A 16,881-nucleotide genomic window follows, 5' to 3' on the forward strand; every position below is an offset into this window, starting at 1 on the left:
GAAGAGGCTCTGAGCTCTCCCTGGACCTTTTCTTTGGGTGAGCACCCCCAGCCTGGCTCCAGAGCAGAGGGGCTCCAGCCCTCAGACCATTTCTGTGCCTCCTCTGGACTCACTCCAGAGCTCCACATCCTTCTCATGCTGGATGCAGCATCCCCAGCTTCGCCCTGTCCTGGTCTCAGATACCAGGGGAAGGAAGTGGGAATGGTGCAGAGGGTGTTTCCTATGGGAAACTGTCCCTTTGCATAATGAAGCCCCACTGGGAGGTCTCTGCTTTTCCTATGGGCCCTCAGGGAGTTCCAGCAAGGCAAACAAACCCTCCTGGGCTGGCTGGCTGCAGTGGACAGCCTCATCTGCTGGGGTGTATCCTGCCCAGCTGGAGCTTCCACATGGGACAGCATCCACACAGTGTGTGCCCATGCAAAAACACAGCCCAAAATAAACATAGCCCAAAACACAGCCCAAAACACAACCCAAAAACACACACAGCCCAAAACACAGCCCAAAACACAACCCAAAAACACAGCCCAAAATAAACACAGCCCAAAAACACACACAGCCCAAAACACCACCCAAAAACACAGCCCAAAACATAGCCCAAAAACAAGCACAGCCAAAAAACAAAAACAGCTCAAAAACACAACCAAAACCAAAGACAGCCCGAAACAGAGCCAAAACCAAACACAGTCCAAAGGACAGCCCAAAAACACACACAGACCAAAACACAGCCCAAAACCAAAGACGGCCCAAAATGAACTCAGGCCCAAAACACAGCCCAAAATAGCCAAAAACAAACCCTGCCCAAAGCACAGCCCAAAAACACAACCAAAAACACAACCAAAAACACAGCCCAAAACCACAACCAAAAACACAACCAAAAACACAGCCCAAAAACAAACACAGCCCAAAAACACAGCCCAAAACACAGCCCAAAACACAGCCTAAAATAAACACAGCCAAAACACAACAAAAAACATACAGCCCAAAACCACAGCCAAAAACAAGCACAGCTCAAAACCACAGCCAAAACACAGCCTAAGACACAGCCCAAAACCACAGCCAGGGTCAGGGCACACACAGGGAAGGGAGGCAGGCAGTGCCCTCCCATGCACATGGTGTCCTGGATCAGGCAGTGTCTCCATGATAGGACACATTTCTCTCTCCCACACATGCTCCCACTCTTTCCATGTCACTGGGCCTGCAGGTTTAGATTTTTCCAGATTATCTCATTTTTGGCACCTGCGCTCACAAACCGAGACTCAGCGTTTCCCACTCAGCCCCTCCATTTGGAATCCTGGGCTGGAGGAATTTTCCCATTAAAAATAAAAATAATAACAATAAAAAGACTGTTCATAACCTAGCCTGAATCTGTCAGCTGGTTTAAGAGGAAACATTTCCATACAGCTTTAATTTCTTTGTACAGTTAAAGAGCTGGAAATGGTGACTCACTGCATGTCCACTCAGCCCTGGGCTCTCCATCCCAGGGAGCCTGTCCAAATCCCTAAAACCCCTGCAGCCCCACACTTGGTGTCACCCCAGCAGCACAGGACAGAAGAAAAGTCACCCCAAGGCCTGTGTGGCTTCACTTCTCCATCCCTGGGTGTCCATGGCAGGATGGGGGCTTGAAACTGCAGCTCCCAGCACACAGCAACAGGTCCTTGGTTTCCACAAGGATTTCAGTAGAACTGAAAGTTTGCTTCTTTCTATTTTTAAGTGTTTTTTAATTGTATAAATTTTAACCCAACTCTATGGGAGTTCTGAAATCTTTCCATAGAGAAAAGTCCTTCCATAAAGGTTCTAGCTGGGAAAAAAAGAGTAAAAACTGTTGAGTTGCTTCACTCTCCTGATGTTGCCCTGCTTGTTGTGCAGCAAAATAAATGGGGGGACCAAGAGGCACCTGGCACCCTGTGAGGCTGTCCCAAAGACTCCAACAAAGCTGAAAGCAAAGAGATGGTTCAGACTGTTCTGCATTGACTCATGTTGGGACACAGAGGAAGGTCACATCCCTGTTTTAGGTGTTTTTAATTCCCTTGATTTATCTACACAAGCTCCAGAGCATCCTTGCCATGAAGGCCCAAGGGGCAGGAGCAGGAGCAGGGGTGGGACAGAGCCTGCCTTGATGGCTGAGTGCTGTCCCAGGGTGCAGAGCAGCTTGTGAGGAGACAGACAGGAGCATCACATCAAACCAGCTTCACCTCTCATCTGAGAGTGCTTCCAATCCACCCCCTGAGATCCCAGAGCTGAGCCATCAACACAAACAGCTCTACACTGGGGCCAGGGTAAAGGTAAGGTAAAGGTAAAGGTAAAGGTAAAGGTAAAGGTAAAGGTAAAGGTAAAGGTAAAGGTAAAGGCCAGCAAAATGGCCTTTCCCACTCTTCAAGCCTGACCACCACAAGTTGTAAGGAACAAGAGAAGGCCAAGATGTTCAAGCACACAAGCACAATGGCAGAGATGGGAGGCACAGTGCAAGGGGATGCTGTGGCAGATCACCCATGGCAGATTTGATGTGGCTTTTCCTGAGGATTCACCTGTCCCTCATCCAGCTGAGGATCCCAGGAGATGTCTCCACTGCACAAAAACAAACACAGCCCAAAAGATACAGCCCAAAAGCATAGCCCACAACACAGCCCAAAACACAGCCAAGACACAACCAAAAACACAGCCCAAAACAGTCCAAGACACAACCAAAACCACAACCAAAATCACAGCCCAAAAACACACACAGCCCAAAACACAGCCCAAAAACACAGCCAAGACACAACCAAAAACACAGCCAAAAACAAACACAGCTCAAAAACACAGCCCAAAACCAGGTGGATGTCTCTGGATGCAGCCCTGCTGCTCCCACAGAGATTCCCTGCTCCTCTCCTCACAGGGACGAACCAGCAGCTCCGGCCACACTGGCACCACAGCACTGCCCAGACCTGCTCTGCCAGCACAGGGCAGCAACATCCTCCTGTGCCAGCCCCAGCCCAGTGCCCTGGGACTGGGAGGGAGCTGCTGCCCACAGCAGGGGCCTGGGAGAGGTCACCCCCACCCACAGGAGCTCAGATTTGGGTATTCACAGCAAGGACAGCTTCCCACAGTGCCCAAGGCTGTGGGTTCAGGAACAGCCCTTCCTCTCACCCTGTTTTCATGGCTATTTTTAATTGTTTGTGCCTCTTTCTGCCCTCTGCATGTCCTCCCCTTGCCTGCCCCCACTGCACAGCCCAGCTCACATTGCTCTGGCAGATTCCAACTATAGCAATCCACATCACCTGCTCATCACCTGCTCATCCCATCCCACCCCATCCCATCCCATCCCATCCCATCCCATCCCATCCCATCCCATCCCATCTCCTTGTCCCAGCTGGGGAGCCCAGCCACACAAAACCTCCATTGACATCTCCACTAGAGATTTTGGGGACACAAAGCCCACCTTTGCAGTGACACACCCCACAGGGATGGGTGCTTCTGTCCCATGTTTCTGTCACTAATGGCCCAACTCAATGTTATACCAGCACAAACAAAGCAAATGCTCCCCAGGGAGTGCAGGAGAGCACAAAGACTCAGCGAGGGAGAACACGAATGGGAAGGAACATTTCTTGCCCTCACCACCAGCCCTGCCGCCCTAATGAGGCTCAGCACTGAAATTGCTCCTTTCCTCTGTGGTTTGCTGTGATCTGCCAAACTCCCTGGGACTGTTTTTCTCCTCTGACTGGCCTCTTCCTGCACAGCACGCTCTCCTGCATACCTTCAGCAGCAGGGCAGGCAGCTGAGCCTGACAGCTGGGGAAGGCAGCTCCAGAACAGGAGAGGTCACCCCCACCCAGAGAGGGCAGCTGGAGGCAGCTGCATCCCCTCTCAGCTGTTTGGGCTGGACCAGCCACAGGTTCCAAGGGAGCCCAGAGCCCCAGGAGCACCTCCTGGTGACCCAAACCCTGGAGCAGAAGCTGCCACACGTTGTCCCTGCTGCAGACATCAGAGGGGCAGGGTCATTGCTGAGGTGGTCACAACACAAAGTAGAGACTGCAAGCAGTCTCAGATAGTAACTCTTTATGATGGAAAATGGTTGACTTTTTATATACTAATTGTTTATTTTTTTTATTCTAACTATTGGTAACCATAAATTAGCATAGCACTATTCGTGAAAAGTAACTAACTTCAGCTAGCTTTAAAAATATTTCACCTAGTTGTAAAGTTCTTTATCTTTTTTTAATTCTTCTTTCCTCTCAGTCTCTTTAGTACCAGCCTTAGAGAGAGCTCTTAATTAGCTTCTTTTTACTTCTCAACTTCTTTTCACTAACAAGCTCACTATTGGTCTCTTCTGCAGGGCAGCGTTTGCATTTTGGGGAGTCACCCCCACCCAGTGAGGGCAGCTGGAGGCAGCTGCATCCCCTGCTCAGCTGTATGGGCTGGACCAGCCACAGGTTCCAAGGGTGCCCAGAGCCCCAGGAGCATCTCCTGGTGACCCAAACCCTGGAGCACCTCGTGGTGACCCAAACCTGGAGCAGAGGCTGCCACACGTTGTCCCTGCTGCAGACATCACAGGGGCAGGGTCATTGCTGAGGTGGTCACAACACAAAGCAGAAACTGCAAGCAGTCTCAGATGGTAACTCTTTACTATGGAAAATGGCTGAGTTTTTATATACTTTCTAATTGTTTATATTTTTTTACTCTATTGGTTACAATAAATTAACATAACACTATTAGTGAAAAGCAACAGTAACTTCAGCTAACTTTCTAAAAATATTTCACCTAGTTGTAAAGTTCTTTATCTTTTTTAAAATTCTTCTTTTCTCTCAGTCTCTTTAGTACCAGCCTTAGAGAGAGCTCTTCATTAGCTTCTTTTTACCTCTGAACTTCTTCTCACTCTTTTAACTCTTAGCTCTTCACACAAAGTTGATAATTGTTTCCATGGGTTAAAATCAAAGGCTCAGGGGTTTTTGACTCTGTGCCAGGGTCTCTGAGCCCCCTGCCAGGGTCTGGAGTCCTCCAGGGCAGCCAGAGCAATGTCCTGGGTCCCGACACCTTCCAAGCCAAACCATTCTGTGCTGATTCTTGGAGACGTTTGGACTGAAAGCCCCTTTTGTCCCAGAGCCAGGGTCGTGCTGCCAGGCAGACTGCAGACAGCTGGGCTCAGGGGTGACACTGTCCCAGCAGCTGTCCCCCCTCTGTCCCTGCCCTGGGCAGCTGGAGCACTCAGCAGCTCAGCTGAATTCTGATTTAAAGCACCAACCACCCGTGGGGCTCAGGGCTGGGGCACTCAGAGCAGCCCAAAACCAGAAGGATGAGGCTGAGCACCCTCCCATGGGGCAGGAGGGGACTCCGGGGCACCACACACAGCAGCTGGGGACAGAGCGGGGCTCACAAAATCCCCATCTTGGGCAGGGGCTCAGAGTTCAGCTGTGCCCAGCTGGAGATGGCCCAACCTGTGAAAAACCAGCTAGAAAAGCCATGCCTACACCACACAGAGTAAGAAAAACTCACTTTAGTGCTGCAGGTTCGACATCAGCTCCCTGCTGACTCCGGGTTTGGTTTTACACCAGCACACACTACAGCCTCACCTCTGCACATCACTGTGACCAGAGGAGAGGGGATGGGACCCCTGGTCCAGCTCCAGGGCCAGGCATGGACCTCCCAGGCCTGGCTCACCCACCCCAGCCCATCCCACAGCCCCCAGGGTGGGGAGGGAGAGGATGCCCTCCCCCTGACCACGGGACCCCTCATAGGAGAGAGCTCATGGGCGAGGGAGAATGGAAAAGTCATTAACAGGTCTGAAAGGAAAATCTCCAAAACATTCTGGGGAATAAATGACAGCTGGGAAGGGAGGGGAGCTGGCTTTAACATGGAATTAATTGAAAACAAGATAGAGCTAATATAAGCCAGGTCTCCAGTTTCATAGTGGCTCTGGTCCATGATGTTATTAGACTTGGTCTCCAAGGTCAAAAACCCTGACTTCTGCTAATGAAGAGGCCCTTCCTGCCCACAACCACAAACAACAGCACCAAACAAAGATATCCCAACAGCACTTCCAGAGCCAGCAGCTCTCCCACACCTCAGAGCCTCTCCAGGGCCCTGTGGGGCTGCACACAGAGCCTGAGCTGGCAGGGCTGGCATTGCCAGCACCCAGGGAGACACAGTGCAAAGGAGGATGTGGCAGGAGGGTGTGCTAGGATCACCCATGGCAGATTTGATGTGGCTTTTCCTGAGGATTTGCCTGCCCCTCATCCAGCTGAGGATCCCAGGAGATGTCTCCATGGCACAGGGCAGGTGGGTGTCTCTGGATGAAGCCCCACAGTGATTCCCTGTTCCTCTCCTCACAGGGATGAACCACGCTGGCACCACAGCACTGCTCAGACCTGCTCTGCCAGCACTGCCACTTCCTTTTCTCTTTCCTTCCAGAATTTCTTATTGAACTTGACAGCTCTTTCAGCAGGATAAACCCAAGGGGAACAGCTCTGCGTGTGGACACATCTGAGCACAGATCCCTGAGCAGCCTTGAGAGGTGTCACCACAGGAGCACACAGCTCCTGCCACCTCCTGTGTGACACCTGGGACAGCCACCACCCCAGCCAGGGCTGTACAGGGTAATGACACATCCTCTGAACAGACAGAGACAGGGTATTGTAAATGTAGGGTCAACCACCAGGGGAGAGAATGGTGCATCTGCCTCCATCTTATCAGAAGGCTAATTTATTACTTTATTATAATATATTATAATAATTATATAGTATAATAAAGTATAATATATTATATATTTATATAATATTATACTATATTATTATATTAAAGAATACTATCCTATACTAAAGAATACAGAAAGGATACTTACTAAATGTTAAAAAGATAATAATAAAAACTCGTGACTCTTTCCAGAGCCCCAACACAGCTTGGCCCTGATTGGCCAAAGAGTGAAAACAACTCACACCTGTGGGTAAACAATCCCCAAACACATTCCACATGAACACAACACAGGAGAAGCAAATGCGATAAGAATTGTTTTCCTTTTCTCTGAGGTCTCTTGCTGCCTTTCAGCTTCCCAGGAGAAAAACCCTGGTTGAAGGAATCATGTTCAGGGAATGTGAATGCCACGACACAGTCCTCCCAGGATTTTCCTGGGAAGCTGTGGGAAACTTAGAGAAAAGCATTAAAACAATTATTATCTCTCTTTCTGTAACCCTTGTTTATAGATATGGCTTTCCAAAGTGTGCTAGTCATAGCTCACCAATAGTGTCAGAGGTTTTCACTTTGAGACCAATCAAATCTCACCTTAGCGAGTCTCATTATAAAATTTCATCATAAAACAATATTACAACAATAAAAAATAAAATAACATTATAAAATCATTAAAACAATTATTATATCTCTTTCTGTAACCCTTGTTTATAGATATGGTTCTCCAGAGTGTGCTAGTCATCGTTCACCAATAGTGTCAGAGGTTTTTACTTTGAGACCAATCAAAGAGACTTTGAGACTCACTTTAGCGAGTCACATTATAAAATTTCATTACAAAATAACATTTGAACAATAAAAGAATGAAATAGCTATATAACATAATAACTACTATTAATTATTATTAATAATCAATAATCAATACAATAATTATTAAATTTTAACATATTGATAGCAAAATATAATTTAATGTGAATAATGTTAATATTAATGTTCTATAATACTAATAATTCATTATTCAACATAAATGGTCTATATCAATGAACTATAATAATTACAATAAATAATATTAAATATTACAAATTCATAATTTAACATTAATATTTTAGTTAATGTAATAATTATTAATAAATATTAGTTGTTAATATTAAATAGTATTATTAATATAATAGCTATTTATTAAAATTATTAATATAATGATGATAAAATTAATATATAAAATAATTTATAAATATATATTTATTAATAAATATTTAAACGTTTAATATATTTAAATATAAATATTTATCTATAAAATATATATGAATTTAAAATATTTATTAATTTAAAATTTATGTATCTAATAATGATAAAATTTATAAATATAATAATTATTAATTTATAAATATGATAGTTATAGAATTTATAAATATAATAATTATGACATTTATAAATACAATCAATATAAAATTATAAATTGCCTTCTGATCCACCTCACGAAGCCTTCCACTCCATCCCTGACCCGTCAGCCCCTGGCACTCACCTTCCTCTCTCTTCGGCGGGCTCTCGGTGGGCAGCCCGTGTGCCTTTGTCTCTGCCAGCTGTGGCAGGGCGGGCATGGCGGGCTCTGAGCCCTCGGCCGCCCTCACGGCCGGGCTCTCGGTGCCCTTTCCGCCCTGGCTGTCCGGGCGGCGCGGCGCGGTGTCCGGCACGGGGCCCGGCTCGGCGCGGCGCTGCGGCGGCTCGGGGATCTTGGAGGGCGGCTCGGGGATCTTGGAGGGCGGCGCCTCCGCCCGCCGCAGCTCCTGGGGCTTGCCCAGGGTGATCTCAGTCCTCCTGGCCGGGCCCTCGGGCGGCTTGTGGCCCACATCGGCTCGTTTGAGGCCGAACCGCGACAGGCCCGAGGTGGAGTTCTCCACCTGCTTGGAGGAGATGTCGATGGAGATTTCTGTTCTTCTGGACACCGGCTCGGGCAGTTTGGGTCCAGAGAGCTCCACTCTCCTCAGAGGGGGCTTGGGGGATCTTTGCACTGTGGGCTCCGCATGGCGGGTGGAGGGCTCCGAGTTCCTGGCGCCGAGTTCCTGAAACTTCTGCGTGGAGCTGGACACGGTGGACCTGAGGAGGGTGTTGGGGGCCCGTCTTTGTGGCGTGGAGGAATTTGAAGACTGATCTACCTCCTCGACCTCAAAGGATCTTTTCAGAGCTAAAAAACATGAAAAGCAGTTCAGGATTTAGTTACCGTCCACCTGAGTGTGTCCAGAGGTGCTTACAGACACTGCACAAGGGTCAAAACTCCATTTCTGCTCCTTCATCCCAGGACTCACAATCCACTTAAGCAGCTGGAGATTAAAGGCCCTGCCTCTTCAGACAAGTTAAAAACCCAGTAATAAAACAAATCAAGGCCAGGAAACTCAGCCCCAGAGCAGAAATTATCCCCACACTCAGAGGGGAGCAGAAGGTCCCATCATGGTATGGCAGAGCAGAGCAGGGTTTGGGTGAAGACAGAGATCCAGCTTCCTTTTCTTTTTCTTTCTTTTAACCTATACCACAAAAAAATCAATGCCAAATTTCCTAAGAACTGATGGTTATACTGTATTTGAACTATAGCTGAATGTCAATCCTCATAACACAATGATTCTATTCAGCATGACATTTGCTGCCAGTTTATGACCTGCTTCTGCTGTCACTCATATCTGCTGACCACTCGCAGAACATTTTAGTTTTAAAATGTTGTAAGGTGAAATCAGTGAAACCAATCATTAGGCAGTAGTTAAAATTTAAGTAACCTTTTTTATCCCACTGAGCTAATGAAGTGCATTTTCTTGCTAACATTTTGCAAAGACTTTAATTCCTTTCTTGCTAGCAGTTAAAACTACTAAAACTCCTTTACACAGAAAAAAGTATGAGTTTAAATTAGTGACACGCAAAGTGGTCAGAACAACACCTCGCTTTCCCTCTCACATCCAAAGGATGCACAGATAAACACAGGCTTTCCTGTGAGCACTGCCAGCAAAATGCAAGTTGGGAACAGGAAAACAATCCCAGGAGAGCACCAAATCCAATACAAATGCAGCAAGAAAACCAAAGGTGGCAGCCCCAGAAGCTCATACCCTTAAAAACAAACCTAGAGACCACAGGAACCCAAAGACTGAAATGTTTTGAGCACATGAACTTGAGACCCTGATACAAGGGAAGGGACAACTGATCCCCGCTCCTTTCAGGACCCAGCCAGGTGGAAAGAAAAGGCTGAACTCCACAGAAAGGGAACCACTGCTGGATCCCACTGAGAAGCCACAGGCTGGAAATACTCTCTGATCCCCCCCAGAATCATAGCAGTAGTGAGATTTAACCTTTAAAATCCTGGGCTTGAGACCCCACAGGACATCAGGCTGGAGAGGGGCTGGGAACACAAACCCTGTGAGGAACCCCCGAGGGAGCTGGGGGTGCTCAGCCTGGAGAAAAGGAGACTCAGGCTCCCCCATCACTCTGCACAGCTCCTGAAAGGTGCCTGTGCTCAGCTGGGGCTGGGCTCTTTCTGCAGCAGCACTGACACAGCCAGAGCACACAGCCTTGAGCTGCACCAAGGGAAATACAGGTTGGATATTAGGAAGAAGTTTTTCAGACAAAGGGTGATAAAGTTCTGGAATGGCTGCCTGGGGAGATGGTGGAGTCCCCATCCCTGGGTGTGTTTAACAAAGCCTGGATGTGGCACTGGGTGCCAGGGTTTAGCTGAGGGGTTGAGGCTGGACTTGATGATCTTGAAGGTCTCTCCCAACCCAGTGATTTTGTGAATTCTGTGAATCAGGATCCCAGGGAGAGAACTGGAGCACAGCCTTGCCTCATCCCAGGAGGTCCTCCCACCATGGAGAGGAACCACCATGCAGGAAGCATCCATGTCCCAGGGCTGCTCTGACCCAGGACCCTCCATCCCTCAGACACATCCGTTGGCTGGACAGGAGCCATCGGTCACTGCTGGGTCCAGCTGGTGGCACAGGGACAGGGGATCATCCCCATGGCAGCCACCCAGCTCTGCTCCAACACCCAGCAGCTGCCACCTCCTCTGTCCTGGCACCAGGGGTTGGCACAGCCATGGGCACCTCCCCTGGCACAGGGAAATCAGAGATGGTGAAGAAAGCAGGGCCCTCAGAGCTGGGGCTCAGCAAGGGGAGACTGCAGGGGTTAAAATGTGAGGACACAGACTTTGGACTGCTTTCCTTTTGGGGGGAATACCCCAATATGAACCCAAATATGAACCCCAGGCTGTCGTAGACATCTTTTATGGAAAATCCTTTCCTTAGGATTTTTCCTCCTGAGAAGCTGAGAAGCCTCAGGAACAAAATGTAAACATTGAATATCTGCTGCTGTGGAATGCAACAGGTGCATCTGTGATTGGTCCATGTTGGTTGTTGCTAATTAATGGCCAATCACAGTCAGCTGGCTTGGACTCTCTGGTCAGTCACAAGATTTTATTATCATTCCATTCTTTCTCCTTTGCTTGCTAGCCTTCTGATGAAATCCTTTCTTCTATTCTTTTAGTATAGTTTTAATATAATAAATCTCATAAAATAATAAATCACCCTTCTGAAACATGGAGTCAGATCCTCATCTCTTCTCTCATCCTGGGACCCCTGTGAACACCATCACAGGGTACAGCTGGAGGGATGCACAGAGAGATCCAAGCCCAAGGTCAGCCTGATGAGAACAGCACCACAGGAAAGCACCAAAGCACAACTCTCACCCCCCCTGTAAACCCAGGAAGGGTCCCATGAAGGGCTCCTCATGACAAAATACTCTGTCTTGCATCTCAGCAATATTCAGACATCGGTAGAAGAAAGGATGGAGGCAATAAAGAAAATCAAAAATGCTTTTGCTCAGACTTATCTGGTTTCTGATTTCTGTGGAGCTCTCCCAGCCATGCCATCACCTGCTCACAGGGGTGACAGCTCCTGCAGCACTCCCTGCCCTGCAGTCTGCACTTGGCACAGCTCAGGCACTGCAGGTCTGTGTCCAAGGCACAGCTCTCAGCATCCCAGAATAATTAATTCAAAAAAAGCCCCACACTGGAAAGCTCTTTCCACGTGTTCAAACTCTCAGGTCTCCAACCCTCAGCTGGAGCTCTGACCCTCCAGCACAGATTTTCCACAGTTTCCCCTCTCCATCACACACTTTATCCACAAACAAACATTTTAGCTGTATTTTTTTCCAAAACCCCCACGTTTAAAACAATGCAGCAGCCAAGCCCAGCCTGCATTTTGCTGGAAACAAAGAAAGAGGAAGGGACAACCCGACGGGGAGCCCTTGAGCAAAGCTGGGTGGGCAGGAGCAGCAGAGGACACTGAGGGGTGGAACCACACTTCTGTCCACATCAGGCCCTTGAAACCTGCCTGTCCCTCCTCCAGCCAGCTCAGTCTCCACCTCTTCCCTTCAACAAGCAGCTCTCTGACTTCCTGAGAGCCAGAACAGGGTAAATGCTCTCAAGGAACTCAGCAGCAAAGGAAATGCTGAGCAGTGTCTTTCCTGAATGAACATTGCCCTGAGATCCCTCAGTACCAAGAGGTTTGGGGGTTTCTTTCTGGCCTGCTAATGAGCTTTGGGTACAAACAGCCCTGCTGACCTCCAAGGGCTCCTCACATGAGCCACATCCATCATCCCCACTCCTCTGAGCCCTGCTGCCCCTTCCCAAGGAAATACTGAGTAACCCCATTGCAATGCTGCCCTACACGGCCCCTTTCCTTTGACTTTAAACCCCACAAAGTGCCCCAAACCCAGGGTAAACCTGCCCAAAGAAATGGTGAGTATCCTAATAGCAATGCTGCCCTACATGGCCCCTTTATTCTGACTTTAAACCCCACAAAGTGCCCTAAACCCGGGATAAACTTGCTCAATGAAATGGTGAGTAACCCCACTGCAATGCTGCCCTACACGGCCCCTTTCCTTTGATTTTAAACCCCACAAAGTGCCCCAAACCCAGGGTAAACCTGCCCAATGCCTGCCCAAAGAAATGGTGAGCATCCCAACAACAATGCTGCCCTACAGAGCCCCTTTCCTTTGATTTTAAACCCCACAAAGTGCCCCAAACCCGGTTTAACCTGCCCAAAGAAATAGTGAGTATCCCAATAGCGATGCTGACCTACATGGCCCCTTTCCTTTGACTTTATAACCCCACAAAGTGCCCCAAGGCCAGGGTAAACCCCTCCAATGCCACCCATGTGGTCTTTCTGGAGCACAGCCAGCCCCTGTCCTTATCAAAGGGCTGGACTGAATTACAACACCCAAAAATGGCTTTTTTCCGGGTCCTTCTGTTGCAGAAAAGAGAAAAAAGTCAAAGCCCAGACACAAAGGGGTTCAGAAAGCCCCAGGCAGAGCTGCAGCACCACGATTACAGCCTCAGGACAACCAAGCCCTGCAGATAAATCCTCCCTTGTGCTGCTGTGCCAGGGGCAGGAAGGGGCTGAGGGGCTGGCCAAGGAACCTTCACCCCAAAGAGGGGCAGAAATGGCTCAGCACAGGTTCTGACAGCAAAACCATGAGGAGCCCCAGGTCCCAGTGACATTTCTGGGGACAACCCAGGAGCTTTTCTCACCCCTCTCTGCAGGATGGGGTGACCATCTCATGGTTTCACAGGGATTTCAGTGCCCATCTTGTCCTGCTGGCACATTCCATGAATTCAGCATGGCCTGGAGAAGGTCAGACATCCCAGACATGAGAAAGGAGCACTGTGACCATGAGGGTTGGTGTCTCCACCTCTGAGACAGAGCCCCACTGCCATGAGCACGATGACATTGGGAATGTCACCTCCTCCTGAGGGACTGAGTGTGGCTGGAGCTCCCTGCTCAGCTCTGCCTCTCTCCTCCTTGCATGACAAGAGAGAAGGACCTCAGAAAGCACAATAGCTTCAAAAAAAAAAAAGAGAAAAAACTTATAAATAGTGTGTCCTGCCCCAGAGCCAGGAAAGGAAAGTAAACAGCCTCTGCTCCTCCTCCCAGCTTCCTGCAGGGAAGTGTGTGTATTCCTCACAAAAACAGCAGCTGAGGCTAAGGCAGAGAAAGTTTTAAATTCTCAGCATCCAGGATTCCAACATCTAGGGATGCAGCCAGAGGTCTGGTTCAAATCCCAGCAGCTCATGCAACAGCAGAGATGTCACAAGGGTGCTCAGATGCCATGGAGGGATCTGGCTCCTGCACAGGGACTCCACAATGTGGGAAACAGTAAAGGTAAGAAGATTTTTAGAAAGATGGAAAGGTAGCCCTTAGAAACAGAAGGAGTAGAGAAACTTAGGATTAGCTGTAGTTGTAAAGTCTGAAGGTAGAAAAAGTTACAACTGTATAGTAAGGACATGAAAGAATAGTTTAAGTCTTAGGTTTGGTTAAGATAGAACTTAAGATTGGAGAAAAATATTTTTAGCAAGATAGTAAAAGGTTAAGATAGACCTTAACCTTGCAGAAAAATATGTTTAGCAAGACATTAAGGTTTTAAGCCTAATAATGAGGTACTGTCTATTGTTAATAGAAAGCATACAAGTAAACATTGTATGAAGTAAGTGTATGTGTACTTCTAGTAATTGGTTAGAACAACTGTCTGTAAGCTTTAGCAACATGTTATTGGCTAGAAAGTTTTTAAGATGCTCTGTAACAAAGAAATCTTTGGCTGCTGCTGGCTGCACATGAGCTTTGCCATCCTCCTATTGTCTCAGCCACGTAATGAGGCTGATGCTGCAAATAAAGCTCAAGGAAAGATCCCCAGCAGTCCTGTCCTGTTTGTGAAAGGGAAAAACACACACAAACCTGCACACACACAGTCCAGCACACACAAACCAGCACACACACACCAAACACACACACACCAAACACACAGAAACCAGCACACACACAAACCAGCACACACACACCCCAACACACACAAACCAGCACACACACACCCCCAAACACACACAAGCCAGCATACACACACACCACACACACAGCCCAGCACACACAAACCAGCACACACAAACCAGCACACACAGAAACCAGCACACACAAACCAGCACACACACACCAAACACACAGCCCAGCACACACACACCCCAACACACACAAACCAGCACACACACACACCCAAACACACCGCCCAGCACACACACACCCAAACACACAGCCCAGCACACACATGTCCCAGCTGGAAGCTCTGGGGCACACAGCTAGCTCACTGCCACCACAGCTCACTGCCACCCCAGCCTGGCCCTGGGCACCCCAAGAGCGTCAGCCAGGGAACATCTGCAACATCTGCTCCTCCTCTGCTCCCTTTTTAAACAGAATATCCCACCAACAGGCCAGGGAGAGGCTTTATACAAGGCAACATCTATGCACAGAGCTCAGGAGGAGACCAAAATAAACAGCAAGGGATGCTGGCTCCTCTGGGAGCTGCTTCCAGCTCTGTCACAGCCACGGCCCCCAACTGCTTCCCATTAAACATCCTGTGCCCCTCTCGTGGTGCCTGTAACCCAGGGGTTACATTTGCTTGCTTTGTTAAGCACAGAGAGCTTTCCCTGGGTTTTTGGACACATCAGAGCCCTGTGGGGCCGGGGCAGCAGGCGCCCCGTTATTCCCCAGCACACAATGGCAGCATTTGAGAGCTCTAAACTGCTACCAGATGGTCACCTCCTGTTCCCAGGCAGGAAAGGGGGGAGGCTGCAGCTCTCATCTTTCAAGGAACCCTTGGAAACCCAACCCAGCATTCACTGCTCACGGCCCCAAAGCTTTCCAGAGGCCTGTCACAGGCAGCAGGGAGCTCACAGGGCTTTTCTGGCCCAGGCTGAGAGCAAATTGTGTTTGCCTGTGGAAACCCAGGGAATATTTCTGTGTCTGCTCTGGGGTGCCCTGACCCCCAGACGAGCACTGACTTTGACCCTCATCCATGGAGAAAGTTTCCTAGAGTGCAAGATAGACTGGAATCCACAAAAGTGTAAAACAGATTATAGAGAGCAGTGTAGGTGAATCACTTGGTGAGAAATTGAGGTTTTGAGATTTTTAGTGTGTTGTGAATCTATGTGGTGTTTTAGTATGTTGCACTGACTTTGACCCTCATCCATGGAGAAAGTTTCCTAGAGTGCAAGATAGACTGAAATCCACACAAGTGTAAAACAGATTATAGAGAGAAGTGTAGGTGGATCACTTGGTGAGAAATTGAGGTTTTGGGATTTTTAGTATGTTGTGGATGGAAGCAAGATGGAGGGCACAGGGTGTCACCCTGGGTTTCTTCTTCATGCTTCTTCCTCCATCTTCATGGGTTTGGGTGGCATTTTGTAATTGGGCAGAAAAGTCCCCATTGTGGGCTCTTTGGGATCAGTTATTGGGTTAAAAGGGGAAATAATCCAGGTGTCAGTTCTTAATTGGATAGTTTAGTCTTAGAAGACCTTGTAACAAGAGATTGTTGGCCATTTTTGTGGTGCTTTTCCAGTGCACTGAGCCTGGTGTGGACAGGGTGCAAAACTTTAGATAAGATAACAATAAACAAGAACCTGAAGAGCTGCCACCACCCATAACAGACCTGGGTGCATTGGAGTGAGCTAAAGGCTCAGTTATGGGGGCAAGGAGGGTGTTCTGCATGTTCCTATAGGGTATTTCCATTGTGTATTAAACCTAAAGGTCCCAGAGCAGAAAGTGAAGGGAGCTGCACCCCTGCTGCAGCACCACAGCAGGACATCTGTACCCCACCCTCAACAAAAAGGGGCTCCCAGCTCCCCTGAGCCCCTCAGTGGGGTCAAAAACATGGGGCTGAGGTGGAAAATCCCTGGCAGTGAAGGTTGCACAAGCTGGCAGGATTTTGTGAGCATGCACAGCTTCAAAACAGCCTGAGAAACTCAGATCCCCTCCTACACCCACAGAAACCAAGGCAGGACACTTTAAAAGCAACTTTCCCAAAGCTTCTGGTGATCTAACAAAAGAAAGAAGAAAAGAAGTAAAGGTTGCTGGGGCCCCTCCCTGTGCTTGTGCCAGAAGGCTTCACACCTTTCCCTCACCAATAAACCAACCTTGCTGCACTACATATATAAAATAAATAAATTATCTATCTATCTATCTATCTATCCATCCATCCATCCATCCATCCATCTCTGTGTATATTTAGTGACATTCTGCTGTTGTCCCCTGACTCTCACGCTATCCTGGGTCAGGTTATGAACAGTTTATGCTCACATAAATCCCTTCTCTGATTTCACAGCCAGCCTTCAAAGGAAGTTGCAGCAGACTGCCTGCTCTGACAAGAATCACAT

General features: G+C 48.2%; 1 protein-coding gene across 3 annotated transcripts in view; it reads right to left on the bottom strand.

Moving 5' to 3' along the window:
• The window catches only part of SEPTIN9 (septin 9), a 334,469-nt gene that overhangs the window by 274,383 nt on the left and 43,205 nt on the right, over positions 1-16,881 (bottom strand). For all 3 annotated transcript variants that reach the window (XM_054278869.1, XM_054278868.1, XM_054278867.1), the window contains exon 2: positions 8,173-8,832. In XM_054278869.1, the coding sequence (XP_054134844.1) occupies positions 8,173-8,832 (660 nt within the window). The remainder of the gene's footprint in view (positions 1-8,172; positions 8,833-16,881) is intronic.

The sequence above is a fragment of the Melozone crissalis genome, unplaced genomic scaffold, assembly GCF_028551555.1.
Source record: "Melozone crissalis strain CALT ecotype California unplaced genomic scaffold, PUWL_Pcris_2 ptg000026l_1, whole genome shotgun sequence".
Lineage (NCBI taxonomy): Eukaryota > Metazoa > Chordata > Aves > Passeriformes > Passerellidae > Melozone > Melozone crissalis.